The sequence below is a fragment of the Cygnus olor genome, chromosome 3 (genome assembly GCF_009769625.2).
Source record: "Cygnus olor isolate bCygOlo1 chromosome 3, bCygOlo1.pri.v2, whole genome shotgun sequence".
Taxonomy (NCBI): domain Eukaryota; kingdom Metazoa; phylum Chordata; class Aves; order Anseriformes; family Anatidae; genus Cygnus; species Cygnus olor.
Window position 1 is genome coordinate 75915871 of NC_049171.1, and position 27897 is coordinate 75943767.

Here is a 27897-nt window from a genome sequence, read left to right on the forward strand (position 1 = left end):
CTTACAAGGTCCACCCCCCCCACCTCCTCCTCACCAAAACCCCCCAAATTAAAGCCCTGTTAAAAGGCACACTGTGGTTCTCTTTCCATTGTAGTATTTCTCACTGTGACAGAGCCTGTGTGTGAGGCAGAGAAGAATGGAAAAGCCCAGGAAGAAATTTATTGATGTGGTACATAAGGCAATGGTTGCTGCTAACACAATGGATCGTGATGAACTGCTTTTTTCTTACAAGGGGATTCTCTACCCTCTTACTGTTTGCAGTCTTGAAGTGTTTAAAGCTATGGAGTCCCTTGAAGCCAGAAGTGATGATGTCATTTTGGCAGGATACCCTAAATCTGGTGAATATAGTTTGCTTTCTTTGTAAATGATTTTATGTGATATCAAATAAGTAGGTTCTATTTACAATTTTTAGAGAGAAAAAAAAGTAGAACTTTTTTTTTTCTAAAAAAAGCCACAACAAAGCTAATTATGAGGACATTATATAGGAATTTTGCAAATGACTGAGAAAGACATCTGATTTTTCTTAGCTATAGCATGTAAAGCTTTTGTTATCTTTAATTTTTGTAGTTATGAATTTATATGCACAAATTGAAAAGAATAAAAATGTAATTCTCAAACTGGAGGCATCTAGATTTCCTGATATTGCAGGGTCTGCTCTTGCAGTTATGTTTGTAAAGATAGTAGCTTTGTGTTTCTACATAGAATGAACCCATTGGTGCCTTCACATGCAGTGCTGCATATTCTTTTTTTTTTTTTTTTTTCTCATAAATTTCTAGAATATCTAAAATCCATGACTACCAAAAATTATTTTGCAACACTTGACAGTGGTCACATGGATTTTTATTGGGAGATCAAGAGAAGTTCTTTTCTGGGGTTGCTAGTTTACCCTACATCTTTGCTGCTTCTCTCTGAAAACACTCTACGCTGGCTCTTGGATGTGTTACATATCCGTTTTAATATAGCTATTTTTCTCCTTCGGCAATAGGATTCACAGTGCCTTACAGCAGATAGCCACAGTTGACAGGTTTATACAGTTTTTGCTATTTTTTTAGCATGTTTTCTGTTTGAAGAAATGTTATACGCTAAAATGCAGTTCTTAAACTCTAATGACAAAGATGTAGGAACCCAGTGTCCACAGGTCAGGAAATGGTAAACTAAACACGAGAATTCTCTACAGGTTCTCTTTACATTGTGAAAAAATATATCACACATATATATACATATGAAATATTTCAGACTTTTTTTAGATACTACATTACATATTGGTAAAGAAAACGAGCATACACAGCACAATTTTTGGATCTAGTACTGCAACTATGCTAAAGTTCTGTGACCTGTCCTTCCACCCAAGAAAATCCTGGGCAGCACATCAGAAAACATATGTAATATACTAGGTTTTGAGGTACAGGTTTACCACCCCTATTCCCACTTGTAACAATTAAAAATTATTACATTAATGCATGTTTGCATATTTGAATCGGTGGTTCTTCTCCCTTATTAGTTATTTTACAATTTACAAGTTAATTTATGATGCATTTAGCCACCTAAGTTGGAGAAGTGTAACCTTCAAAGGGGCAAAGGTAGGGCCCTGAGAGGTGATTGTCCAGACAGTCAGCTGTGATATTGTATCACATGAAGGAAGACCAGGCAACTCACCTGGTAGTACTGCCTACCTCCTGGCTGCTGGCAGATCCACTTCTGCTTTTTTTCTCAAGGCTTTACAAGCAATTCTGTATTTTTCCCCTTTCAGGTACAAACTGGGTAGGTCAGATCTTAAGTGATCTGGTAGCCACGTTTGAAAAGAAAACGCAGGATGAAGAAAATGTTAATGATGAAGACCTAGAAGAATTCCCCTACCTTGAAGTTGGAGATACTGGGAAATATGAGGTGGGCACAGAATACTTATTAAAGTTGTAAAAGTTTGGTGCTTAAAACACTGAATATATGGCATGTGAAATACTCCACTCTTTGATAAGAACTCTTCCATGTCTCTGTAGGCTGCATCTGGCCAGGTTGAAACTCATTTATATTGCCAAATGTTGAGGGATAAAGGGGCACTCTACAGGGCTTGAGAGGAGCACGTACGCATTAGAAATACAAGCACTATGGAAATTCGGTGTAGCATTTTCTGTATTTATGAAGAGTTTCATGAAAAGTTAAATATTGAAAGAATGACTTTTGTCTTTTCTACCACCTCTTCTTTAACCCGCCTTCTCTCTTGGGATCATTCAGCTTTCCCATGCTCGCAGTTAGATTCTGGATATTACCTTTCAGTTTCATACCTTGTCTAGCAGAACGTATTAAATTCATTATCACTAAAGAGAATTAGTAATGGCTAATCCTCCTTCCAAATGATCATTCTCAGGGGCTTTTGAAGATTATTGCTACTCAGGGCAGTCTGCTAAGATCCCAGGATAACACTCATAAAGCATAAGTGCGTCTGATCAGCCAAAAATTGTTGATAAATTTAGCAAAGTAATAATTTATCACAGGCCAACGGAACAGAATACTTGTAGTAATTGAACTGTCTACTTTCCTCCTTCCAATTCTTAATAAAGCGAATGAACAAGTTACCTTCTCGAAGAGTTATATTTACTCATCTCCTTCCTGACAATCTTCCCAGGTCTATCTTCAAAAATAAAGCCAAGGTGAGTGATGATTTGAATGTTTTGTAAGCAAACACTCCTACAAATGCTTTTGAAAGCCAATTTAGTGCTTTTAGGCCAAATTTCAAAATCATTCTTACATAGCGTTTAGCTTGGCCATTTTTACTTGACTAATAGCTACCATTTATCTCAGTAAGTCTCAGTTCATCCTTACTGACATATTTGTTTCAGTATCCACAACGCAGAGGTGGGGGAAAACAAACCCTCCAGCAGTAAAAAAATGTATTTGTACACAACTTCCTATGGAAGGCTTTCCACAATGTTGTCACAAATGTGTTAAGTTCTGGAGAGAATTTGTGTTTGTGTGATTTTTTCCCCACTATCTAAATGATGAATAATACTTGTATTGAGCAAATCATACTTAAATGCTGCATAATTAATTTGATTAATCTGGAAAAGATATTTTGATAACTATAGGCAATCATATTCACAAGGTACTGAAGTGAAGCAAAATACTTCACTTACTGGATTTAGAAAAAAAATGTTACTACTGCAAATAGTGTATGACATACTAGAAATTCCCCAGACTGCAATTCTAAAGAAGACTATTGTTTTTTTTTTTTTTTTTTCATACTATGGTTTGTTATTTTTCACTGCAGAAATAAAATATTGTAAAATATTTTTATTTTGTAGATATTGCTGTTGCTTCGCAATCCGAAAGATGTGGCTACATCTTTTTATCATTTTTCCAATGGCATGTCTGTTCTTCCCTCCTATGAGACCTGGGACGATTTCTTCATAGCTTTCATGACAGAGAAAAGTACAGTATATTCTTTTATGTTAATTATTCAATGTTTTGACTTTGTCTAAAAACCTTGCATTTTGTAAATCAGATTCACTTTCATTTTTTTAGTTTACAGCAAACAGAGCAGGGATTAAGGAAAGAAAGTGAGAAATCTGAAGTGAATTTTACAGTATTTGTCTTACTGACTGAAGCCAGATATTAATCAGAACTGCACTTACACAAACTGCTTTAACTTGCACAAACTGTTATTTTTGCTGGAAGAAGCAGTTCCTCCTTATCTCACTCTTGGATACCCTTCACCCCTCCCCTCTGTCCATTATCTTGTGCTCACACAGACATCTGAACACCAACTTGCCAAACTGGACAAAGAAAAAAAGGAAAAAAAAAAAAAAAAGAATCCCACTAGTTTAAAACTGCATAAATTCTCCAGTTTTTGTGTTGCACAGAAATGCACAGAATGCACAGAAATTTTGTTGCACAGAAATGGAAAGAAGCAGACAAGGTAGGATTTGCTTAAAAGCAGCCACACTAGAGAGGAGCTTTTCTGCGGAGGTGTTTGCAGAGGTTCTGAGGCAGACCCCTGGCTCCCTTCCTGGCCCTGGTGTGAAGGCAGATCCTTCAGAGCCACACTGGACTAGCTTTGGTTCAGAGACTATGACAGGGATTGGAACAGTCTGGAGCAAAACCCCATAAATACTCCAGAAGGGGGTAAACTCTGACATAGACATAATGGCCATGGCGGAGGGATCAACCTAAGGACAAAAAAATGTTTAATATCATAAGGAACTTGTCTAATATTATTTTATTCTTCATTTTAGGATTATTTTGTTTTATTTAGTGCCCTGGGGATCCTACTTTAATTATCTTTCTGAATGGAACAAGTATGCTGATGATGAAAATGTTATGACAATAACTTATGAAGAACTAAAAGAGGTGAGGTTACCAATGGTAACAAGTATTTTATACTTCAAAGAACAATTGTTCCTAACCAATAAACCATTATATTCATATAGAGTATTCAAACTGCATGATACGGTATGAGACAGATTCTTGTTTTAGGAGAGGGCAAGACGAAATTCCAGCTTAAAAACTTTTTAATATATATTTGTCTGCGTGTGCGAACATGATTCTTGTTTTCTCTTTAGCTGCAATATAAGCCCAAGTCATTGTAAATCAAAATCCCCAGTAATTCTTTTTTGGAGTTTTATAGCTCCAAACAGCGTAGATTTGGCTCAACTGTAAATCATATACAACCTTCTGTGATCTATAGGAATACAGCTCGTATCTTATCTGAAACAATAACGGAGAATAGAAACACTAGACACCATTCCAGTCTTGATGAACTCTGAATACTCTATATATGCAGCCAACAGAGGTATGCAGGGCCTTGAAAACGCCTTGAAAAATAAAGCAATGTAAGTTGTTTGAATGTCATGTGGTATGTTGCCTTCCTCTTTTCAGAATCGGGCCCTGGGAGTGAAAAACATCGCTGCTTTCTTTGGGATTTCTCTGACTGAGGAAGAGCTTCAGGGTGTGGTAGAGAGGAGCAGCTTCCAGTCCATGAAGGAGAACTCGCTGAAGACCCATGGGGCGCTGGGCAGCGTTCTCTTTCGCAAAGGTAGGGAGCTCCAAGAGGCCCAGAGGCAGAAACATCACGCCGTCAAGAACTAGTCAAGGAGTGTTTGTGAGGAAGAAACTGCAGCCATTGTGGGAGAAGCAACAACACAAAGCAAATTTTAGAGGTCCAGAGATGACTGGCAGGAAGGAGTAGTCTTGTGTCTGAACTACTTTCCTTCTATGGGCCAAGAGTCTTCACCAAGTCTTCTTCAGCCACCAGCCACCAGATGCCTACCTGGGAAGGGGAGGCTTTTTAAAAGAAAGAAAAACTGGGCCAAACTCAGCCTGAGTTTTTGGGAGGGTGTAAGTGCCCTGAAAGGGTCACTGTCAACGCCTTGTTCATGATAACAAGTTAGAGAAAAGACAAGGATCCAAGAATCAGTAATATAGAGAAGCAAAATAGCAGAAAACGACTTTTGTAGTGCAGTGTAGGTGATACAGATACGAGAGGGCTAACCTGGTTGTCAGAATCTCTCTCTACATTTTACATTAAAGGAGTCACTGGATAAAACCAGAAGCTGACAAAGGAGCAGAAACCCAGTTCTGCCTCCAGACAGATGATTCTTAATCAGTCCTTCCTGATCTTGTCAGTCATAATTGACTCTGGAGTAAATAGCTGCAGAAAAATAGGACCTTATGCTGTTTTATTTATTTATTTATTTATTTATTTATTTATTTATTTTTGTGTGTGTGTGTGTGTGTACCAGACACTTGAAGAGGAGAAGGTATTTTGTTCCTTTTTTCTGTTTTTTTTTTCCATTGTAGCAGTTTCACAGACCTGTATCTCCAGTGACTTCACAAAGTTACAGTGGTGCAGAAAGGAATGAAGTTTTATCTTGAAAATATGGATCAACTCCATTTAATGAATAAGGGAATAACAGTTGTATATAACAACAACAAAATATATTTTTTTTTCCCTCCAATAATTTCTTTGCTTCTTTGAAGGTGGTGTAAGTGACTGGAAGAGTCTTTTCAATGAAGATCAGAATGAGAAAATGGACAAAGCATTTGAAGAACATATAGCAGGAACTAAACTGGGGATGAAGTTAAAGTATGACGTGTACTGCAAAGCCTGAAGAGTGATTAAATGTGGTTAGAGGAAGAGCTTTCCACTGCACTTTCAGATCATCTGGATAATATATATTAGAAATCTAGAATGATCCAAGAATCTTGGAATGATTGTAATAATCACATTAATCACACTGCAGCAGCCTTTACAGCGACAGTGATGAATAGTTTGTTGTTGTTGTTATTTTTGTTTGTTTGTTTTTGTTTTAATGTGAGATCTTTGGCTTGCTTCGGTTACATTCATTTGCTGAAGATGATAACTAACTATATTCAAATAAACCTGACAGCCCTGTTTCAGTAGCTATCACCTGGAAGGAAATGGTCCTTTTCTGTTTCCAGCTAAACTCAGTCATTCTAGACTATTTAGAAATTATTTGGTATATGGAAATTTTTTTTTTTTCAAAAATTCCTCAAGGTAGGCAACATCTTCACAATTAAGATCACTAGCAAAATATGGATCTGACGCCACCTTAAGTAATGACAAATGGTATCTTTCCTGTGACTTCAGGACAAACTGGATGAAAGCTAGAGGAAATAGAATGAAGAGGCATGGAGATCAGCATTTTTAAGGATTTTAATGTCTCTGAATGCAGAATTTCAGTCTGGAATTCAGATTACAGACTGGTATTAACAGCCATGATCCAATCATAGGCACTGCTTTCACATATGACCACAAATAATTATCTCTGTGGAACATAAAAAAAATCTCATTTTTTTTTCTAATATATAAATTTGCACTTGCTTCACTGAAACCAATGTTTCTACCTCTATAAAGGTTAGTAAAAAAGCAAAATTGTGATGTTAATATTTGTGTAATTCTGGCACCAGACAGGTTCTGAAATTATACAGCAAAAGAGAAGCAACCTAGATCAACAGATTTATAGCTTCGTATGTAGAGATAGCAACTTAAATGGGTTATGTAACGTAATTAAAGTACTGAGAGTAGATTTGAGTCCCTAGAAATCCACACAACAGTCATAAAATGCATCTAGAAGCAGGGTCACGAGCAGCAACACTTGCAGGAATTTCCACTTGTTTACATGGCTGTTATGAAATTAATCGCAATAGTTTGCTCAAGGTACAACTTTGTAAACTGGATCAGTGCAAAACTGGGAGGACAATTAAAGCCATATCATTTAGTGGAGAGGCCTGGATGTATTCAACATTATTTTAACACTCTTGTGAACAAACTAGTATATGTATAGTATACGGATTTAAGTTATTTGACATTTAAGTCTGGGGACCAGAACAGAAATCAGACAGTACTGGGGAAAATGGGGAAACAATTCAAAAGATCATGACAAATTAAGAAGAAGGTTGGAAAACATGAAGTTCAGTAAAGGTAAGTGTAAAAATACAAACAAACCAAAGGCTGAGTTACTTAATGGGGGGCAAGCCAGTAAGACAGCGATTTGTAAGAAAAGACTTGAAGAATCACACTCAGGATCACACAAGGATCACACAAGGATCACACTCAAGGATTAATTTGGCGAAAGTGCTGGAAAAAAAAAAAAAGTCAAATCTTATTCTGGTTTACAGTAATAGGAGGTTCTTACATAACACACAGGCAGTAATTATTAAAGCCGCTGGTTGCAGGTCATTCTAAACTTGAGAATGCTGCTTAGGGAGGCCATGAAAAATTTTAAGCAATCATCTAATGGGGAGAAGATTGGCAGACTCAATAAATCAGATATGCAGGTGGAAGACTAGAAAGTCAGATCAAGTCCCTTCCACATCTACGCTTCTAGGTATTTCGGTATACAGCAGATTAGCTTTTCATGTTCTTACTGATGCCCTGCACAAAAGCATCCAGGACCTTGTTTGTGTTAATTATTCTTGCATTAATTAAATCAGCACTGAACACTACAGTTCATGCAGCAGGCAAAACTCTATCAAGTCTGGCTTCCTTTTGTGACTTTTTCCCCAGTTGTACCCACACCAGATTTTAGAGTTACATTCTCACTGGCTGAATGCTACTGTAGTTTAATGGCAGCTTTTGGGTTTTTGGACAGATACTGCACAAGAGCCTTGACTTGCAGTGAGGCTTTCCAAGCACACCGGGATTTGAGAAGTAAATGTGAGTAAGTATCACATTTACTTAGGAAGGGGAAGTGGTCGAGCTTCAAAACCTATTACCCTTGCAGCATTATTGGATGAGAGATTATGTATGTAGTTGTTATTGAGGCTCATGGGCTCTGGGAACAATCTCTGCAAAGACTGGGTGCTACAGTGCTCACAAGGGAAGCTGCATAGTTACTACTCTGTTAAACTAATTAGATTAGAACTACTTTGAAAGCACCTGGTCTGAAATAAATTGTAGACATGCCCTTGCTTATCTGATGGAAAACCAGCCAATAAGCTGTTTCTGTAGTTTATCCCCTCCTGTGTTATCCTAGGGTTGGGGTTCAATTACTGTCTGCCCTTAAAATCTCACCCTATCTATTTTATGGCAGTAACACTTCAGGTGTTTTTGCTTCATTAGAGATGCTCTGTGGGCCTGTGCATTCAACAGGGTAAGGATGTGTGTGAGGGGAGGACAGAAAAGGCAAGCGCCTGTGTTGGGCAATGAATGTGGACAATGGGACTTTTTGCAATGATATAACTTGTGGAGATACAGATTTCTCCATCTTAGTACTAATCTTCTGAAAAGGCATCAGCCAGAATACCAATAACTGCCCCACCAAGAACATTTTCACCCAAAGATTAAATTATGGCCAGGTATAGAAACAAATAGAACTAATGTGATACAGGTGAACTTGATTCATGTTAATGCAGAACTTAAGTATTAGAGTTTCACATGAAATCAATGCTCCTGGAGGATATGGTGAAGTAGAAGGTCTTGAATGTGAGTATTTAGTCATGAGAAGTATGGCTTAGATGGTACTTGTCCTTAGTTCTGAATATATTGCCTGAAGTGATAATGTTACAATAATGGACTGAAGATAGCACTGGCACCTGGAACAAAGTTGGACCCTTGGATATACATCCATTAGTGAAGTCAATAGCAAAGTAGGCTGAGATCCACTGCCCTCATGGTTATGCTGGTTATCTAGTTTGCAAATTGGACTATGTAGCTCAGCAGTTAAAAATATTTAAAGTAGTATTTTACAACACTTATAGGTCTCTCCCTAATCTCATGCAATATTTTGAATGCTAGCAGCATTAACTGGAATTGCTGCCCCAGCAGCAATGCTTTGCAGAGAACAGACTACTGTTGGTGGTATCAGGCATGGCAGAGAGACTCCATGTCACTACTGTGAGTCTCCTGTCCTGTAGTTTTGAAAGGAGATAACAGAGTACAAATGGAGTTAATCAGTGACACGTATCTTAATTTCTGAGTGAATGCCCTTTCTGATTTCCTAACACACTGTATAAAGTTCTTCTGCATTGTGGAAAGACAGTCTGTATCTCTGCTTGAAAAGAATTCCACAGGCATACAAGCATGAGCAGAAATAGAGAGAGAGTCATTGAAGCAGTGGAAAGTTGCTTTTCAGAGAATGAAAAGACTTCCCCAGAAGATATGCTGTTTTCTTACAGAGGTATTTTGTACCCTACTGCATTTAGCAGCCCAGAAACTTTGGAAGCTCTGAAATCCCTTGAAATCAGGAGCGATGATGTGATTCTAGCAGGCTATCCTAAAACAGGTGAGTGTTCGCTGGGTAAATAGTCAAATATGCCATGCTACAATCCAGAAGCGTGTGCCTTCATTTAACAAAGCAATAATACCTGAGAAAAGCTTATGGTGACACCATTCTCCGTAGGATCATTAAATTAAGTTGTAAGGCATCTCTGGAGGTCTTCTAATCCAACCTCCTCCTCCTCCTCTGTGCCTTTTATTTTTTTTCCCCAGCCTGAGCAACCCAAGCCTTTCCATGTGTTTCATTTGCTCAAGCTCGCAGTGATTTTGGGGGCTTTCAGCATGACCCTCATCAGATTCTCAAAATTTCTTGTGCTTCAGTGCGTGAACTGTATGCTGTGTGCAAGTGGTGAAATCACCAGTGTTGGATAAAGCACAATAATCACATCCCGTGACTTTCCAAATACAGTCTTGATAGTACAGGAAAATATGTTGTTACCCTACTTGCTGCTAGGGTAATACAGGCACTATTTCGTACTAACAAGGGCAGAATAACAGGTGTTTCCACAAAGCTACTGAATTGCAGAATGTAAGTAATTCCCATGCATCTAACTGCAGGGAAAGGCATGAATTCTACCAGGACTCTTTAAGTTGTTCCCTCTCCCTTTCACATGGACGTTTTGGATTCCTTCACATTTCTCTCTAATCACTTTGGAGAGATACATTAACAGGTCATATACAGAAAGAGGAGTTGGTGATTCTTATTACGTTGACTTTGAGTGCAGCCTGTAGAGCTGTGCATGGGCAGAAATGGTTTAGAGGTGTGAGGGTCCACCTACACATCCCAGAAGAGGTTATATGAAAAGTGAGAGTTGGCCCTTTGAGCCCAGTGCCTCACATACCAGTTGTGGCAGGTCGCAGAAGCCAAGAGAGCTGAGCCTAGTGCAAAGATGCTGTCAGAGCTGACAGTCTTTTGGTTTGGTTGAAGAACCCTTCTTCAGTCAGTTATGGAAGCCTAGCTGGGGGCTGGGTATGAGACCAAACTCTGCTGACCAGGAAGAGGCTGAAAACTGAAGCCCCTCTCAGCCAGGCTGACAGGAAAAGGTGGAGATGTGCAGCCCAGGATGGACATCCCACTGGTGTCTTTATCATTTCAGGAACCAACTGGCTTGAAGAAATGGTGAGGGAGCTGGAATCAGCAGATGCTAAATATACGGAAGAAGAAATGAAAGAGAGGATAAATGCTGAAAAGGAGCTACAGATGTTTCCACGTCTAGAGTTTGGAGATCCTGGAATATATGAGGTGGGCAGGGTTTGAAAATATTGGCAATACTCTTGTTACAGGTAGTAACAGTCGAAAGACAATGTCTAATCTCAGGAGCAATAGACAACTTTAGAGTAGTAACAAGTGTTAGGGTCAGTACAAATAGCATGTCCTATTACCCCTGGTGTCCCAGTGCAAGGGTCTCAGAACACCAGTAAGTGCTGGAGGCCTGGGGGCTCCAGGCCTGGAGCCAATTGGTTGGATCGGTAAGACCTTTCTCGTGGGTGTCCTGTCCCCAGACCTGTCTCATGTGAAATGGTGCTCTGTGGCAGAGGCTAGCAGAAGCCTATGCCGCCAGTGCCTGGGATTTCCCACGGGATAAGAGATACCTCTTGTCTGGTCTCACATTTTCCTGTTACCCGACTCCTGAAAAGGCTCACTTCAGTGAATACGCTACTTCTGTCCTATTTCTCCCACCTGCCTTAAAGAGGATGAAGAAACTGCCTTCCCGAAGAATCATTTCAACCCATCTGCATCCTCATCTCCTGCCCTTCTCCATTCTCCAAGGAAAGGCTAAGGTGAGTCTTCTCTTTGTGTCACACTGCAAAAGCATTTCCACCTCAAGCTAGCTTTCCTCTGCCTGTGTGAGATGTCTTTTTGCACTTTCACCTGTGCTGTTCAATGCATAGGCACATTTCCAAGGGTGAAGAGGCAGAGTGCTGTGCGCTGAGGTTGTGAATAAACATCCTCTCCCAGCAGCAGCAGCTCTGCTGACTCAAATAGTTTCGCTTGGTGGGCTTGTAGCCCCTAAGATCTCAGAAAGATGCTTCCAGATTTTTGTGTCAGAAAACTGAGCATGGCAAGCAGTTATCCTGTTTGGATAAGCTTAGAGGCTTGGACTTGCCTCTAAGACCAGGGTACCTGTCGAAAGCCCAGTAGGGCCTCGGGATAAGATGATCATCGATGAGAACTGCTTCAGAGAAAAGCATGGGAGCACCCACAGCCTGTTTGTGGATCTCCTGGGCTGTAGCCCTTGAACTCATTTTGGATTGGTGCTAGTTCACAGCCGTGTCCCAAGGGCATCACTGAAAAGGTATTTCTTTTCACCTTGAAGCTGCCAGCAAGTGGTCTGCCAGAGCTCCGATTTCTTACTAAATAAAAGGAATTAGACTGGCATATCATTGTCTGGTGGGTGTTTGTGGACTTGTGATATGTTGAGAAGATGGTGTCTTGGTCAGTCACTAAATCACAACCAAACCACGCATATTCCTCCTCCAGGTCCTTGTGCTACTTCGGAACCCCAAAGACACGGCCATCTCCTATTACCACTTCTACAACAACATGCCAGTGCTGCCATCCTTTGCCTCCTGGGATGAGTACTTTGCAGCTTTCATGAATGGGAAATGTACTTTGCCCTGTGTTTTCTGGAATTTCTTTCCACCCAGGGGGCATATACAGGATTCTGGGCTTGGGAATCCTACCCCAATGTATCTTCCCAAGGCACTCCTGGGACAAGCAGACAGGCCCATGTTATGGCTGAATAGGGGAGTAACAGAGAATTCGAGTTACTTTTGTCTCTAACTCAGAACGGAGAGATTGTGACAAAGCTTGAATCTTTCTATTTCCCTAATAGAGCTGGTGGTTCAGTGCAACGTAGTGGCAAGAACTGGGGGATCCTTCATTGACCTCAGCCAAAAGAACAGACGTTACCCAGTCCCCACTTCACCATTCTGGTGCCATGTTTAGATAGCTGTCTGGGCTGACTGCTCTGATTTGGTAGAGGCCTGTTTTCACAGATATCCTGCACAGCTATGCCTCTTTTCTTTGTCTGCAGTGGCCTGGGGATCCTACTTTGACCAGTTAGTGGAATGGAACCGATACATTGACCATGAGAAGATCATGATGATAAGCTATGAGGAACTGAAAGAGGTGTGGTACCTCAGCCAGTTCTTCCTTGATGGGTGCACTGTGCAACTGTCCTGATATGTGTGGGGGCTATGGGGAAGTAGAAACTGTTGGGTCAAGCCTGTCTGTCCCTTTAGAAGAGCATGCTTTCCCGAGCTACTCTCTTTTGCTCCTGGGTTTGCCCATGGGGGCTTAGGAGGAGGGTAGGCTTGTCTATTTGTGGAGGGAGTCTCATCTCACTCAGTTGCTTTTGGGGAGAAGAAAAGGCCTTGAACCTGAGGCCGCCATGTATAGGTTCCCCCTCTGTGAGAGACCGTAGAATTCCTTGGTGACATCACCGGGTGCTGGCTTTGTAACCTGGCCATGGTGCCAAGTCTTTTGACTTCACCTCTGTGCTATGTTCCTTTGGCCAGGACCCAGTACTGGGAATGAAAAAGATTGCTGCCTTCTTTGGGTTCTCCCTGGGTGAGGAACATTTTCACAGAATTGCCAAGAAGACCAGTTTCCAAGCCATGAAAGAGAAATCCAAGGAAACCCATGGTAAATTTGGGGACATCCTCTTCCGTAAGGGTAAGTCTTTGCAAATGAAAAATCTGCCTTCTAAAGTTGTCTTCTGAGTGGCTCTTGTCACTTAGCCATGAGCTTGCTGGGCTTGTTGTGAAGGGCAGGTGTGGGTGAGGTGTCTCCTGTAGCATCCTGTACAAAAAGCTTCTGCCATTGGCAAGATTTTGGGGCTGTTTGTGAGTAGCATACTGGAGTGCCTCAGCTATCCATGGTCCTCAGCCATTGCTTCCATGTTGCTCTCTTTCCTTGTGGCAACGCTGGTCAGTTAGGCAAGTGAGGTGTAGAGGTGGAGGCTAACAATTACGTAGGTTATACCAACAACTATGCACTAAATCTGCTTGGGCTGGATGGTTTGTCTTTATGGATGGCTGCTGGTGTGGCCTTTGCCCAGGAGTTGTGTGATGAGGCTGATGGTTGATCTGGAGGGGAAGAACAGTGGGTTGGTGTGACGTGGAGAAAGGCCCACCGGACTGTTTCTGTCTTTGGAGTTGAATTTCAAGTAGGCTTTTTGACTTTTCTGACTGCACGTGTCACTTCACACAAATTCTCTTTTGGAGGAGGTGTGCTAATGGGACAAGGGTCTCAGGAACATCATACTCAGTGCTCTGTTGGCCTCCTGGACATCACATAATTATGTCCTCACCGAGAGATGAGAAATAATCTCAACGTGGTTTCTTTCAACAGGTGTGCCAATAGTGGTCCCATGGATGATCACTTATAGACCTGGGGCCAGGGCCCGGGCTCTTGTAGCCCAGTTGATCCCCAGTGCTCAGGAGTCTCTGATTCTGACTGCTGTGGGCGTGGGCTTGCTTTAGCCCCTTCCCATTCCAACCCCTTGGAGGAAGAAGGATTTAACTGGATTTAAGGATTTAACTGGATTGAAGGATTTAACCTCTCCACCACCCACACCATTTCCCCATATAACTTGCCTTTTCAGAAGGAGGCATTCACAAATGAATATTCCCTTGCGACAAAAACAGGTTCATCTCTTTTCAGTGTAAACTCTGCACGAAACCACCTTGGAAATGCCCTCTGGGGAGGGAAGGCATGCAGGCAGTCCAGCACCAATCCTCTCTGTGGCTTGGCTCCAGACTTTATTTCTTATCATTGCTACCTTGCCTCTCCTAGGCAATTAGACCTCTTAGGGGTATAAATCAGATGCTTCTTGCCTCAGTGTGCAGTGAGTCTGCATCACTGTTGTGTCATCCTCTCTCAGGAATAGCCACCTTCAGTCCTTGTTACTTCTTGTTGTACACAGGCATTGTTGGGAGCTGGAGAGACCTCTTCTCTAAAGCTCAGAATGAAGAAATGGACCGAAAATTTGAAGACTCCATAGGGAGAACAAAGCTGGCAGCAAAGATTAAATACAACGTGTACTGCAAGGCCTGAAAATGAGCAGAAGAGCAGCAAGTTCTTCCCCAAAGGTGATTCTCCAACAGTGGCCGGTCACCATGAGAAAAGAGAGGAAACCCTCAGAGATTGGCCTGGCACCTCTAAACATTCGGGCTGTAATTCTTAGGCTTGTGCTGTGCCTGCGGCCTGGCTGTTGCTTAATGCAAACGAATAAAATGAGTGCATTCCTTCAGTGAGTGCCTGACATCCTTCCAGGAGAGAGATGGTGCATGGGCATCATAGCACCAGTCTCGTGGTGTCGTTGTGGCTGCCTCACAGCCTGAGACTGTGAGGGAGGCTTCTGCAGTGGTCAGTGGTAAGGGAGAGGGGCCTCCACAGGGACCTTCCTCCTGGGAGACAGTGGGCTTGACATGCATTTGTGGTGTGGGTCTGAACCCACAAATGTCTGTGTAGATAGAGGGTGCATGGTGCTACTGGAAGGGTGTCTATGTTGAGAGTTGTATGCAGGAAGACAATCCAACACCATCAGGTTGTGGCCATAAGCAGAGGCTCCAGAGGTGATCCTGTGTGGTACAGGCTCTACGCCTTCTTGGGTCTTGAATGCCGCAAGCTCTCTCATACACCTTGGCTGGCTTCATGCTGAAGTTCCTGGGAGGACTGAAATCCTTTGCTGATCAGCAACATCCCTGCCCTTGCTGCTCAGCATGTCAGGAGTTAGCTACTTTTTCTCACTCAGACTTTCCTTACAGACAGGGGCTGATCCTGGAAATCCATTTCTTATCCCTTACCATCCCTTCATCACACAACCCTGCCTGACAGACCTCTCTGGGCAATGTAAATCCTTTGACGTGGAGGTTCCACAAAACTATGACATCCCCTTTAGTTCACTGAGGCTGACTGTGTTAGGTTATGAATGGTGAACAGACTGAAGTTGTTTGATGTGGAGTTAGGAAGGAAGCAGGTGCCTAAGGGAAGCTTTGAAAAGAAGGGAGAGCTGCAGCCTTGAATGGTAACTCTATATTTGCATTCCTGGTACAGCAAAGTGGTTACTTTGAAGAAACATTTGCAACTGCTGTAGGAGGGACAGCATAACAGGGCATAAGCAATCCATGAGGCTCCTGGAATGCACTGATAATAACTTCTTCATCCAAGTGATACAGGAGACAAGGAGAGGTGCTCCGCTGAGCCTCTTTCTCAGGAATGAAGAAGGGCTTATTGGGAATGTGAAGGTCAAAAGCTGGCTTGCCTGCAGTGACCAAAAAATGGTGAACTTAAAGAGCCTTAGGGCTGTGAGGAGGGGAAAAACACTGAGGTAAACAATTTTCACAAACTGTCATGAGTGCTTCAGTTTAAAAATTTTTATTCAAAGCATTGTGGTATAACTGTGCTGTGTTGAAAGGGGCAGCAGCGGCCTCCCCCACGTGTCCAAAGGCAGCCCCTGAGGAGCGTGAGCAGCCACGAACAGCGACCGGGTGCGGTGTGGCAGTTTGGTGGAAGGAGGGAGGGAGGGAGGGAGGAAGACTCATGGAGCCACTCCCTGCCTGCCCTGAGACAGGCCCTGCAGGCAGACAGGATGCATGGTTGGAGGACTCTGTATTGTCACTGGAGGCATAAAGGAAGGCGTCTGGACACCCACACCGTGTCTCTCTGAGGTTACTGGACACTCAGAGTGTGATATGGGACGCTCGTGAACCTTTCTGTTGCCAGCAGGCCAAAAGAGGTGAACTTTCTCTTCTAGGCAGCACTGGGCAGGCCGCACCTGGAGCGCAGTGTCCAGTTCTGGGACCCCCAGCACAAGAGAGACACAGAGAGACTAAAGGAGTCCAAGGCAGAGACACCACGATGCTGAAGGAGCACCTCTCTTGCCCGGAGAGGCTGTGAGAGCTGGGACTGTTCAGCCTGGAGAAGAGGAAGCTCAGGAGGGATGCTGTGGAGTTGCCCAAGCCCTCTGAGCAGGGCAGGCCCCCAGCCAGGCCTGTATCCATTGAAAACGTTCCAACCCTTGGTTGCAAGGGTGCAGCAGCCTGGGCAGGGCCACACTGCCCTAGTGCCAGGGAGAGCCCCCAGGGACCCTCCCCAAGGGCCGGGCCTGGGCTTTCTACAGATCTGCCCCCAGCCTGGCAGCAGGTGGCGGGGTGAGGGCCTGGCCCATGGCACTGTGTGGGTGAGGAGAGTCCCCATGGGTCTGTCAGCATCCCCAGAGCTGCGATGGCTGCAAGAGCCCACAGCACCTAGGTTTAGGAAGCCCTGGGATAACAGCCTTGCGGAGGCCCATGGCAATGGGGCCAAGCCTGACAGCCGCTGCACACTAGGGAACTGCACAGGCCTGCCTGTGGGGACAGGAACATCCCCAGCAGTGCACGGGGCCGAGCAGGGCTGTGGGGAGCAGCCTGTGACCATGCGGTCACAAAACCTCCTCGTTTTGCACTCTCACCCATAAGCAAGGGCACTGCAGCTGGCTCTGAACAGCTGGAGCCAGCTGCCTTGATGGCACCTCTGCAGCCAAGTTGGAGGCAAGGAGCGGCGCTGCCAGGTGAGTCCCAAGAGCCTTCACAGCCCCCCAGGGCCCTGGCAGTCAACGTCCAGCCTCCCAACACAGCGTGTTGCCCCAGCCACCAGATGGACTTATCGTCTTCCTGCAGCATGGACCAGCCCCAGCTGCCAGGAGGTTGGTGTCCCACTGAGCACCATGTGTCAGGGGAATGTTCAGAGCAATGAAAAATGTCCCCGCGTCCTCAGCAATTCGTCTTGGAGCTTTCTCAGGCAGAAGGTGTTGCACAGCTTCCAGCAAGTCTCCTTTTGCCCACACCAGGCCCCTTGCAGGCCCAGCATGGCCTGGAACTCCCTCAGGATTTTGGGGGATATTGCATCTTCATCTGCCTCTCTGCACTGGTGCTGGAGGCAAATGACACTAGCATCAGTCATGGTCTCCTGGTCCTCCAGGAGTGTGCCCCACACCCCTTGAAGGGACATCTCACCAACCAGAGGGGATTCGGAGGGACCTGGCTCAGGAGAGATGGGAAGTGCCCTGAGCCCTCGAAGGCAGGCGGGAACCCTGCATCCCATAGGGTGTCTTGTCCTTCTGACGACCATGTGGAACCTCAGAGCTCTCCTGTCTGTATCCAGCCCTCAGTGTGGAGGAAGAGGACAGGAGCTTTCCAAGGCCTTAGCTTTCCCCAACCACTAAACCTTGAAGAGACATACACTGCTGTTGCTCAGGAAGGCACAGGAATGGGAAAACAGGGCAGGCTGAGTTAAAAAAAAAAAAAAAAAAATCACAAACAGTCATGAGGGCTTTTTTCAGTTTAAATTTTTTTTATTCAAATCATTGGGGTATAACTCTGTTGTGTTGAAAGGGGCAACCTGGACTTGGTTTACTTTTAAAGATCTGCCAGGAGTTATCTGAGAAGTCCCAGCAGATCCGAGTTCATGCTCACTGGTGACTGGAAGAGAAAAAATGGGATCTGATGTTAGTTCTGCAGCAGAGCAAGTCTAAGAAATCAGTGGAAAACTATGTAGCGTGACAGGAGACTGCAAAGATCTGGAGAGATGTGAAGCCAACTACAGGGAAACAAAGGATGACAGGGACACACACAAAGCAAGATTTTTCATGTTTGACCATCAGGCCTTTTTAAAGCCTGTGATGGAAATTCTGGAGGCTGCACAGAACCAATAATCCCATCTCTGAAAGACTTGGCTGTTGAAGAATAGAAGGTAAAGCTGCTTACCTGCGCCCAATAAGTCTTTTCATGCTTTCTTGGTGTTTCTCAGAGTTGGTCTTGCAACTGAGGAGTTGCTTGGCAGGTGCTCTTGAGGCCTTTTAGCACTGACTTCTGCCAGCAACTTATTAGCCCTGGGAAAACGACAGAAGCGTGCATGAACTGCCGTTACTCACGTGGTCACACAGTTGTTGTCCAAGTCTTATGCTATACGAGTAGACTAGTGGACTCATAATCTTAGGAAAGTGGGCATTTGAGTTAGCCATATTTTCTGCTTCTCAGGATTCCAAGCAGTCTGTAAGGTATTTGTAGGACATTTCCCAGAAAGCAGTAAAAACTCAGCGCTACTTCCCTTCTCCTAGGGAAAACTCAACCTGAAGATGCACTGTGAAAGTGGAAGCGAAGGGGCTTATTTCTGCCTCACGGGCTCATGTTCTATTTTCTGGGCCTTCTCCAGCATCTATGTCTATAGTTTGAGGATACGAACATCAGAAATGAAACTCTTCTTTTCTTCTAGAGGTGTGGGAAGAGGAGAAGATTACAGTTCTTAAATGAAATCTAACTAATTTTTGAGATACTCCAGAAATGCATGATTCTTTCTCTAAGTTCAAAGTCAGTACAGGGAAATGAAAACAGTCCTCAATAGTGGGAGGGATCAAAGGGTATTCTTGTGAGAGGCATTCTGTCCTGGATGTGCATCCACCATGCGGACTGGATCCAAAACAGGGATGTTGGATGGAATAGCGGTGAAGAAAGAAGAAGTATCGTATAGTTTAAGATTGAAACAAAAATAAACAAACAAAATTTTTGTACTCACCTATTTAAATTATTTGTGAGGCATCTTCTACTATCCTGCCCCAACAAATACTGTTTGTTTGACCTGTCTATTTCTGCTTGTGCATATGCTAGTTGCAGTGCGGTCTCCTGCTGCAAGCTTTGTGTTCTCTCCAATTCTGATTCCAGAGCTGCAATTTGCTGTTCCTGATACTTTCTAACAGCCATTTCTTGGCTGCTGATTTGCTCTAATTTGGCTTGAGAGACTGCCTGCATGTGAAACAGATAATGCAACTTCAAGAACCAGGAGGAGAATGGCATTGCCACCCCGACACGCCCATGCCACACAGCCAGTTCCCATACCCAATGGAAACAAGACAGTCCCACTCAGTGAAGGAACCATGCCTCCTCCTGACCAACAACAGTCAAGTCAGAAACAACTAAATGTTTCTCCTTTATTTTTACTTCAGAAAAAATCCTGCTCTTCCTCCTATTTTTACATGAAAACTAGTAAGAACAGACTTTCCCAGCTCTGTATCGAAGGCAGTGAGGAAAAGGCTGCATATTTCTCATGCACACATATCACGTGACACACCCAGAGACTTTCATACACTTATTTTCAGCTCTCCAGCTTCCCTATAGGGAAGCCAAAGTTACTGCATTACCAATGAGAACTGGCCACCTAAAATAAAATACCTAACAGCAATGACCCCAACAACAAATGAATGCAATGTTGATACAGATCCAAACAGTACATAAATTTACCTGAAAAAGGAGATTGAGTTCTTGCTTCTGTTTCATTTCTTCTCGGACTCTTTCTTCACTCTGTCTTTGAGACCATGTGCTGTTATCCACCCTAGCAGTCTCTAAGCGAAGCTTGAGGGAAGCCACCAGCTCTTGCAGCTTCTGTTTTTCCATTTCAGTCTGCAGCAACTGTTCGTGCTCCATTTCCAGCTGCACAGAAAGATCACGCCCCTGTATGCAGTAGAAAAACAATCTCCCTTAATCAGAGGGCTCTAAAATCTCTACATTATGGGAAACTCGGACAGATGTATTAATGGCAGTCAGAGCTGAAATCCACCCAGGTTGTATTTCAGCCAAGGAAAAGACGTCTGAAGTAAGCACAACTTTCAAACCCTTGCTGATAAGAGTGCTCCGGTCTCCATCCTTACTTTCTTTCTAGAAAGGCCTCATGGCAAAGGCACTCAATTCCTTCTACATCATTGTACAACTTCCATGCCTGTGGACCACAATGATCTCACTACAAACGTCCCTGGAGATGCCTAGAGGGAAAGGCAGGTGACAGGCTGTGTCCTAACCACAGCGCAAGTGGTTTGTATGTTATCCACCTCTTGAGTTAAAATTGTTTCTAGGAGAGGAAGACAGCAGGAGCTGCTATTTTCCTCCTGAATTACAGTGGCACCAGCGGGCAGCTGACAAAAGAAGTGGTCCTGTTCTCTGACAGTGCTTTCATTGCATCCCTGTTCTGCCCCTATCATTTTCACCCACACACGCCTGTGCTAATGTCCTTCCAGTGTGGGGAGAAAACACAAGAGGCTCAAGGCTTTGTGTCATCCTTACCTAAAGGGATGGCAACCCATGCCTTACCAGGCTACAGGAAACAAATGGTTACTTCTGTTTCTCAAGAACACCACTAACAGAGAACAAGACCTCATCTTTGTGCCGAGACTGAGAGGAGAAATAACTTGCAAATAAAGCAAGCCCAGAGATGTTGTGGAGAGCGTGCCTTGCAATATCACAGAACAGCCAGTGGGTGAGATCATTGGAACAACAGCGAGTCTTGAAGGAGCACAAGCTGCTTTGTTCTTACTCCTCCAGATGCTACTCCTGACCCACAGCCTTGTCCCTAAGCCTCAGAATGAGTTTCCTGAAAAGCCGTGTGTTTTGCAAGGCAAAAGGGGAAGAGGCAAGAAGAGAAAGGAGATCACTGGAACACTACTCTAGGGCCTGAGTAAGTGCTTCCACTCTGCTGTGGAAGCACGATATCGCCTCCTACTTGTGACTGAAACCAGTTGGCTTTGTTGATGTTTCAGATAAAAGCTTGCTGTAGTGGAAAACGAGTATTAATGACAATGTAACTTTTAACATCTTCAGACAAATCTGTCCTGTATTTGTTCGGAGATTATTTCTTCTCTTGCAGTATTTGGAAGAAAAGAACAGCTTCATCTCTAATAACCTGTTCACAGATGGTGAATACCTTAGCATTAGCCTTGTCCAAGTCCTCTTGCAATTTCGAGTTTTCTTCCTTCAGGTAACGGCATATGTTCGTAGAAACGTGCAGCGACGTTTCTACCTCCCACTGCGCTTTGCAAGCATCGGCAAGTTTTTCTTGCAGCTGTCTGACTGCTCTCTAGAGAAACAACATTAGAAGAGTGTGAAGAAATATGTAAGAAGCTAAAGGCTGTATTTTACTTTTACTTAATAATAGTTCCTATACCTAGTTCAGTTTTCTAAGTGAATTACAAAGTGAAATAAAACTGTAGAGGAGAATCACCTGATCCTCATCCTCGCCGAGGCGACTGGCGACCAGGACAGGCAAACAGGGTGTGGCACGTCAGTCAGGGCAGGGCACGCTCGGACAGGGCTGAGCAGAGCAACCCTCCCCACTCGGGAGAATAGCTTGTCTAGCAGCTGTCTACCTATAGCTAAACCAGCCATGGTCTGCACTAGGCAGAAAGCTCTTTCTAGAAAGTCTGTGGTGACCCAGACTGAGTGCCTGCTCAAAAATGCGGCAGTTCAGGTCTCTGGATGCACGGAGTGCGCGAGCCTGTTGCTGCCATCCGAGGGTGGCAGAGACACCGTGTGTGTGAGGTGTGAGGAGGTGGATGGCCTGGTCAGCCTGGTGGCAGAGCTCGAGGAGGTGGAGAGGTTAAGGGCTATCAGGGAGTGTGAGCAGGAGATAGACTGGCGGAGCAACTCCCTGCAAGGCCTGAAGCAAAGGCACTGGGGTGAGACACCCCAAACAGTGGTGGACCCCCTGACCTGTTGCTGTCGGGCAGAGGGAGGGGACCTAGGAGATGAAGAGGAATGGAAACAGGTCCGTGCTCGGCATCGCAGGCAACCTCCCTCCCTACTGGCCCTGCCTTCCCAGGTGCCCTTACACAACAGGTTTGAGGCCGTGGAGCTTGAGAGACTGGTGGGTGAGGATGTGGTTGGATGAAAGTCCACCCAAGACGTTGCCTAGGCTGAGGAAGTCGACTCCACACCTCAAGATTGCCTCTTTCTTAAGAAAGGAGGGTAATCATTGTAGGCGACTCCCTTCTCAGGGGAACAGAGGGCCCTATATGTCGTCCTGACCCTACCCGTAGGGAAGTCTGCTGCCTCCCTGGGGCCCGTGTCAGGGACATTGCCAGAAAGCTTCCTAACTTGGTTCACCCCTCTGACTACTATCCTCTTTTGATAGTCCAGGCTGGCAGCGATGAAATTCCTGAGAGAAGCCTGAAGGCTATCAAACGGGACTTTGGGGGACTGGGACGATTAGTAGATGGAGCGGGAGTACAGGTGGTGTTTTCCTCCATCCCTACAGTGGCAGGGAGGGGTACAGAGAGGACCTGTAAAGCCCACCTGATAAACACATGGCTCAGAGGTTGGTGCCAACACAGATATTTTTTTTTTTTTTGACCACGGGGCGCTTTACTCGGTATCCGGCCAGATAGCTGCAGATGGGTCCCACCTGCCTCTAAGGGAAAAATGGATCCTAGCCCAGGAGCTGGCAGGGCTCATTGAGAGGGCTTTAAACTAGGTAAGAAGGGGAACGGGGATGAAATGAGGCTCATTAGAGATGAGCCTGGGGGAACAATGTCAGGGTTGGGGGAGAAGGCAATGGCTCAACTGAACTGCATCTGCACTAATGCACGCAGCATGGGCAACAAACAGGAGGAGCTGGAAGCCATCGTGCAGCAGGCAGGCTATGACTTGGTTGCCATCACGGAAATGTGGTGGGACCACTCCCATGACTGGAGTGCTGCAATGACTGGCTATAGGCTCTTCAGAAGGGACAGGCAGCACAGAAGGGGTGGTGGTGTGGCTCTCTATATTTGACAGTGTTTTGATGTCGTGGAACTCAAGGCTGGGAATGATAAGGTTGAGTCCCTGTGGGTTAGGATCGGCGGGAAGGCCAACAAAGCAAGCATCCTGGTGGGGGTCTGTTATAGACCGCCAAACCAGGATGAGGAGACGGATGAGGCATTCTACAAGCAGCTGGCAGAAGTCATGCAATTGCCAGCACTTGTTCTCATGGGGAACTTTAACTTCCCAGACATATCCTGGAGATACAACACAGCTCAGAAGACGTAGTCTAGGAGGTTCCTGGAGAGCATGGAAGATGGCTTCCTGACATAGTTGTATATTAGGAAAAACTTCTTTACTGAAAGGGTTGTTAGGCATTGGAATGGGCTGCCCAGGGAAGTGGTTGAGTCACCATCCCTGGAGGTATTTAAAAGATGTTTAGATGTAGAGCTTAGGGATATGGCTTAGTGGAGGACTTGGTAGTGTTAGGTCAGAGGTTGGACTAGGTGATCTTGGACTAGGTGATCTCTTCCAACCTAAACGATTCTGTGAGTTTATAGCAAGGATATGCTGCTTGCCAAACCCTTCTGGAATAACAGCAGAAATGGACGAATACAGAGCCAACCCAAGTGATGGCCTCCCACACAGGTAGCTTATACCTGCTAAATTCTCAAATATCAAATGACTTTGTGAGCTGCTCCCCTTTATGTTATTCTTTGTCCGTGTTCACCTTTGTTTTCCTACTTTGTCAGTCTTGCATTTTAAGACATCACTCACCATTCTTTCTTGGACGGCCTTGTTCTGCATGTCTTCCAGCTGCTGACAGAGTGAAAGGTTTTTGCTTTGGAGCTGGGCCAGTTGTTCCTGCAGAACTTCCTTCTCTGCAGCCTCTTTTTTCACTTGAGCTTTCTGAGGGCATAGAGCATGACATTTCTTTGCTTCCTTCCTGACCTGCTGTAATATTCGTTCTGTTGTTTTTAAAAACAATGTCTTCTCCTGGAGCATTTCTTTCAATTGCTCAACTTCCTTCTCAAGCCTACTAGCTTTTCTTTCAGCTTTGCTCAGCTGCTGAGACAAGCTCTTGTTGCTTTCTTGCATCTCAGAGATGTTGAGATAGAGTTTTTCTTGCAAACGCAGCCATTGCTCACGTTCTCTCTGAAACATTTGCTCAGAAGCACTTTCGGATGTCTGATGAATTCCAGGGCTCGGGGAGAAAACAAGCAAGTCAGACTTTGGCTCCACTGTTCTTTCTGTGTCCTGTTCAAAGTCAAGGAATACACATTGACAAAACTTAAGCAAGTCAACTCCAAAGAGGATATAATGGCAAGCATTTTATAAAACCAGAAGAAAACTGTCACCAGCTTGACTTCAGACTCTAAAGTAGTTTTCATCTACACAACTCTGAATTTGGCATTATTCACAGAAAAGTCTTATTTTACACTAGTGCATAATATACACCAAAAATTAAGATGCTAATTTAAAGCCCTTGTTTTCACATACCTTGCTCCCAGAGCTTTTGCTACTATGCTGGACAGCCTCTTCTTCATTTGATGGCGACTTAGAGACAGCAGGCTCTGAGTGTACAGCAGGCTCATCTAGGTTAAAACCACATATTTTTGGAAACAGCGTGAGTTAAAACAACTTCTCGATGCCTACAGTGCTTTCTGAATTGTCATGCTTTGAGCAAAAATCTTATCACAGACACACGTCTCCAAACTCATGGAATCCTAAAGACAGGACTATTTCAATACAGACTCAAAATGCATCTGTCTTCCTGCTGGGAAGCTCTTTTCATCTGGTGCATACTTCTTTTTCATGCACCAGGGAGATCACTCCAAGTGATCAGAAACAAGACAAAAGGGAACGACTATCTAGAGAACTCTGCTGCTTTCCAGGGACAATGCCTAGCAGTTCATTTTTTCTGAATCCTACACCACAAGACCTAATAATTTCCAAATATCATGTCTCCACTGTGCTTTAGACTGCCCACAGAAAGTGTACAGTTCTACGGGTGTAGCTATTAGCATCAAAATAGACAAATAAATTTCCCCCTTTTGTTGTTGTTGTTGTTGTTGGTGGTGGTGGTGGTGGTGGTTTGCTTTTTCTCCAAAGGGGAATCTGAGGCAGGCCACAACCCTCTGAGCGGACACTAAGCACACAGAGGAGTGCCCACATGGCCTCCCAAGCTATGTGTCTGGGTAGCAGCAAACAGGTGCCTTGTGCTGGCCCACTCAGCTCCTCCACTGAACACAAGCTTGACCACAGCAACCCACCACAAGGGCAGGTGACAGGCCTTTTCCCCATAGCCTCCTCCATGCTGGAGAGTCCTACCTGCTCTCTCCAGAGTGGGTGCACATTGTCTGGCTTCAGCAGCTCCTGCCCCGTGGCCAGCGCTGGATGCTGGTGTCCCTTTCTCACTGCATGGAGCAGCTTCTCTCTCATTTTCCTGCTCTCTGCAGCCCACGGGTTGCACACAAGGGCTGTGCCTAGAAAGAAAGAAGGCATGTTTGTTCAGTTGCACACAATGCCTGTTGACATTCATAATGGCCCTTCATTGGCCACCCTTTCCAGATTGACAGCAAACTGTGAAAGAGCAGCACACACTTCCTAGTAGATAATGAATTATCTTTCTCCTGTACACTATGGTTTACCAGCAAGCAGTTTCTTAAAGCAAGGCAGCTATGCAAGATGAGGCATTGACACCCCATTTCATCTTTGGCTGGAAGCCTGGCTTGTATTTTATTTATTGTACAGAACCCTCTAAGGATGCTTCACTCCCAGAGGTGCTGACAGCCCACAGTGGACCTAGGCACCCTTTTTCCTGGTTCCAGTGGATACTGGCAAACAGAGACAGGGGCTGCAGGGGAAAGAAATGACGTCCAGATCTGGCGCCAAGTTGTTCTGTGAAATGTCTGTGGGCAGGCAGGGTGTGCAAGGAGGCATTATTAGCCTATGAGCCCAGCTGCCATCGCCAGGGCATGTGCTGATTTTCCCTGAGTTTTGCGTATTAAGCACATGCAACTGCCCTTGAGATCAGGTACCAACAGGCACAAAAATAAGCACAAGAGGTGGGAAACAGCTGAAGTATGTCCCAAAGAGTGCCTGCCCGCCCAGCAGTGCCCCGTTACCCGTTGTCCTTGTCCTGCTGGATGATGCCATGCTCCTTTGCCTGTAGCTGCACTAGGGCTGAGTCGCCACAGGCGGCCGCGGGGTGCGGCAAGTCCATGTGCTGTGCCCAGAGCTCATTCCTGGTATTGCTCCTCAGCCTCCGTAGCAGCCGCTGGATCTTCTTCATGTTTCAGAAGAACAGGGCCCTGTACCACCTTGCCTTGCCACTGGGCTCGGCAGATGCTTGTGGGCGCAGGCGGACAACAGAGGAACTGAGCCCCACGGAGCAGCGGGGCCCAGGTCACTGCCACTGGCTGAACCTCCAGCAGCAGCAGCACCACCACCACCACCACCAGTAGCACCAGTACCAGCTGCACCAATGCCACCACCACCAGTGCCACCACCACCAGTGCCAACAGCAGCACCACTACTACTAGCACCAGCACTGCCAGCACCAGCGTCAGAAGGCACTGTGCTTGTGGGGGCTGTGCAACTGCCTTAAGTCCACTGAGCTCTTTATGGCATCATCAGGGGCTTGGTGACATCTTGCTGACATCTTAAAGTGCCAGCAGGCGGGGCTGGTAGTGGCCATCTTCTCCTCGCAGAGGGGCCTATGTGTTTGCATGTGAATGCTATGTGAATGCAGAGAACACCACTCTCTGCATTCACACAGGCCACATGGCCAAAGGAAGAACCCCTTGTGCGCCTCCAGGAGCATGGAATGCCCAAGGCCGCTGCTCCAAGACTCCCGGCACTCTGCATGCTCTGCGGACCCATAATCATCCCCTCCTCTCCCAGCATCTGTGCAGTGCTCATCTGCATGGTGTAGATGGATGGTCTTAGTAGAGCAGGTGTGTGCTTGCAAGGCTACCTAGAGGCATAAAAGAAGGCACGTCGACAGCCACACTGTGTTTCTCTGAAATGACTGAAGACTCAGTATACGGTCTGGGGCACTCGCAACCTTTTGATGTGTCTCTCTGTGCATCCCTGCATGTCAGGACAAGAGGCAATGGCTACAAACTGAAATACAGGATATTCCATCTAAACATCAGGAAGCACTTCTTTACTGTGCGGGTGAATGAGCACTGGCACAGGCTGCCCAGACAGGCTGTGGAGTCTCCCTTCTCGGAGGTCTTCAGAAGCCTTCTCAACGTGGTCTTGGGTAGAGGTGGATCTAAGTGGCCATGCACCAGAAAATTCTGTTTCTCCCTCCTGCCCTGTCCTGTTCACCAGCCCTCATGTAGCCCTACCACATGCTGTTTGGAGAGGTCATCCAGAGAAAAAACTGTACTGTCAGAAAACTCCTGTATTTGGGTACAAGTCCAAGGAGGAATGCATGACCGCCTGGGTTTAGACACACCAGGACTTCCATGGTGCTGACATTTGTTCTGCGAGGCCAGAAAGGCCTCTGACACTTTGCCAAAGTCCTCACTTTGCTGCAGGGTGAGAATTCTGGAGGTCTTACGGACCTGAACTGTTTAGTAATGAACAACCACATGTTTTCCAGT

The 27897-nt window shown here is 45.0% G+C and overlaps 3 protein-coding genes across 3 annotated transcripts; 2 read left to right on the forward strand and 1 right to left on the reverse strand.

Annotated features, from left to right (window-relative positions):
* Positions 1-117: 117 nt before the first annotated feature.
* LOC121067932 (sulfotransferase 6B1-like) lies at positions 118-6148 on the forward strand. The gene is made up of 7 exons (XM_040552896.1): positions 118-338; positions 1751-1887; positions 2559-2648; positions 3300-3426; positions 4250-4344; positions 4873-5029; positions 5974-6148. Exons 1-7 carry the CDS (start codon positions 137-139, stop codon positions 6102-6104), a joined length of 939 nt encoding a protein of 312 aa, XP_040408830.1. The 5' UTR covers positions 118-136; the 3' UTR covers positions 6105-6148.
* Positions 6149-9460: 3312 nt separating this feature from the next.
* On the forward strand, positions 9461-15841 carry LOC121068460 (sulfotransferase 6B1-like). Its single transcript, XM_040553645.1, has 7 exons — positions 9461-9740; positions 10831-10976; positions 11426-11515; positions 12216-12342; positions 12772-12866; positions 13256-13412; positions 14665-15841. The coding sequence occupies exons 1-7, from the start codon at positions 9539-9541 to the stop codon at positions 14793-14795; spliced, it is 948 nt and encodes a 315-aa protein (XP_040409579.1). The 5' UTR covers positions 9461-9538; the 3' UTR covers positions 14796-15841.
* Positions 15842-18063: 2222 nt separating this feature from the next.
* LOC121068338 (ankyrin repeat domain-containing protein 26-like) lies at positions 18064-26784 on the reverse strand. Its single transcript, XM_040553450.1, has 8 exons — positions 26410-26784; positions 25613-25767; positions 24782-24876; positions 24059-24538; positions 21471-21623; positions 20018-20227; positions 19296-19522; positions 18064-18202 (listed from the first exon to the last, which is right to left on the reverse strand). The coding sequence occupies exons 1-8, from the start codon at positions 26574-26576 to the stop codon at positions 18193-18195; spliced, it is 1497 nt and encodes a 498-aa protein (XP_040409384.1). The 5' UTR covers positions 26577-26784; the 3' UTR covers positions 18064-18192.
* Positions 26785-27897: the final 1113 nt, after the last annotated feature.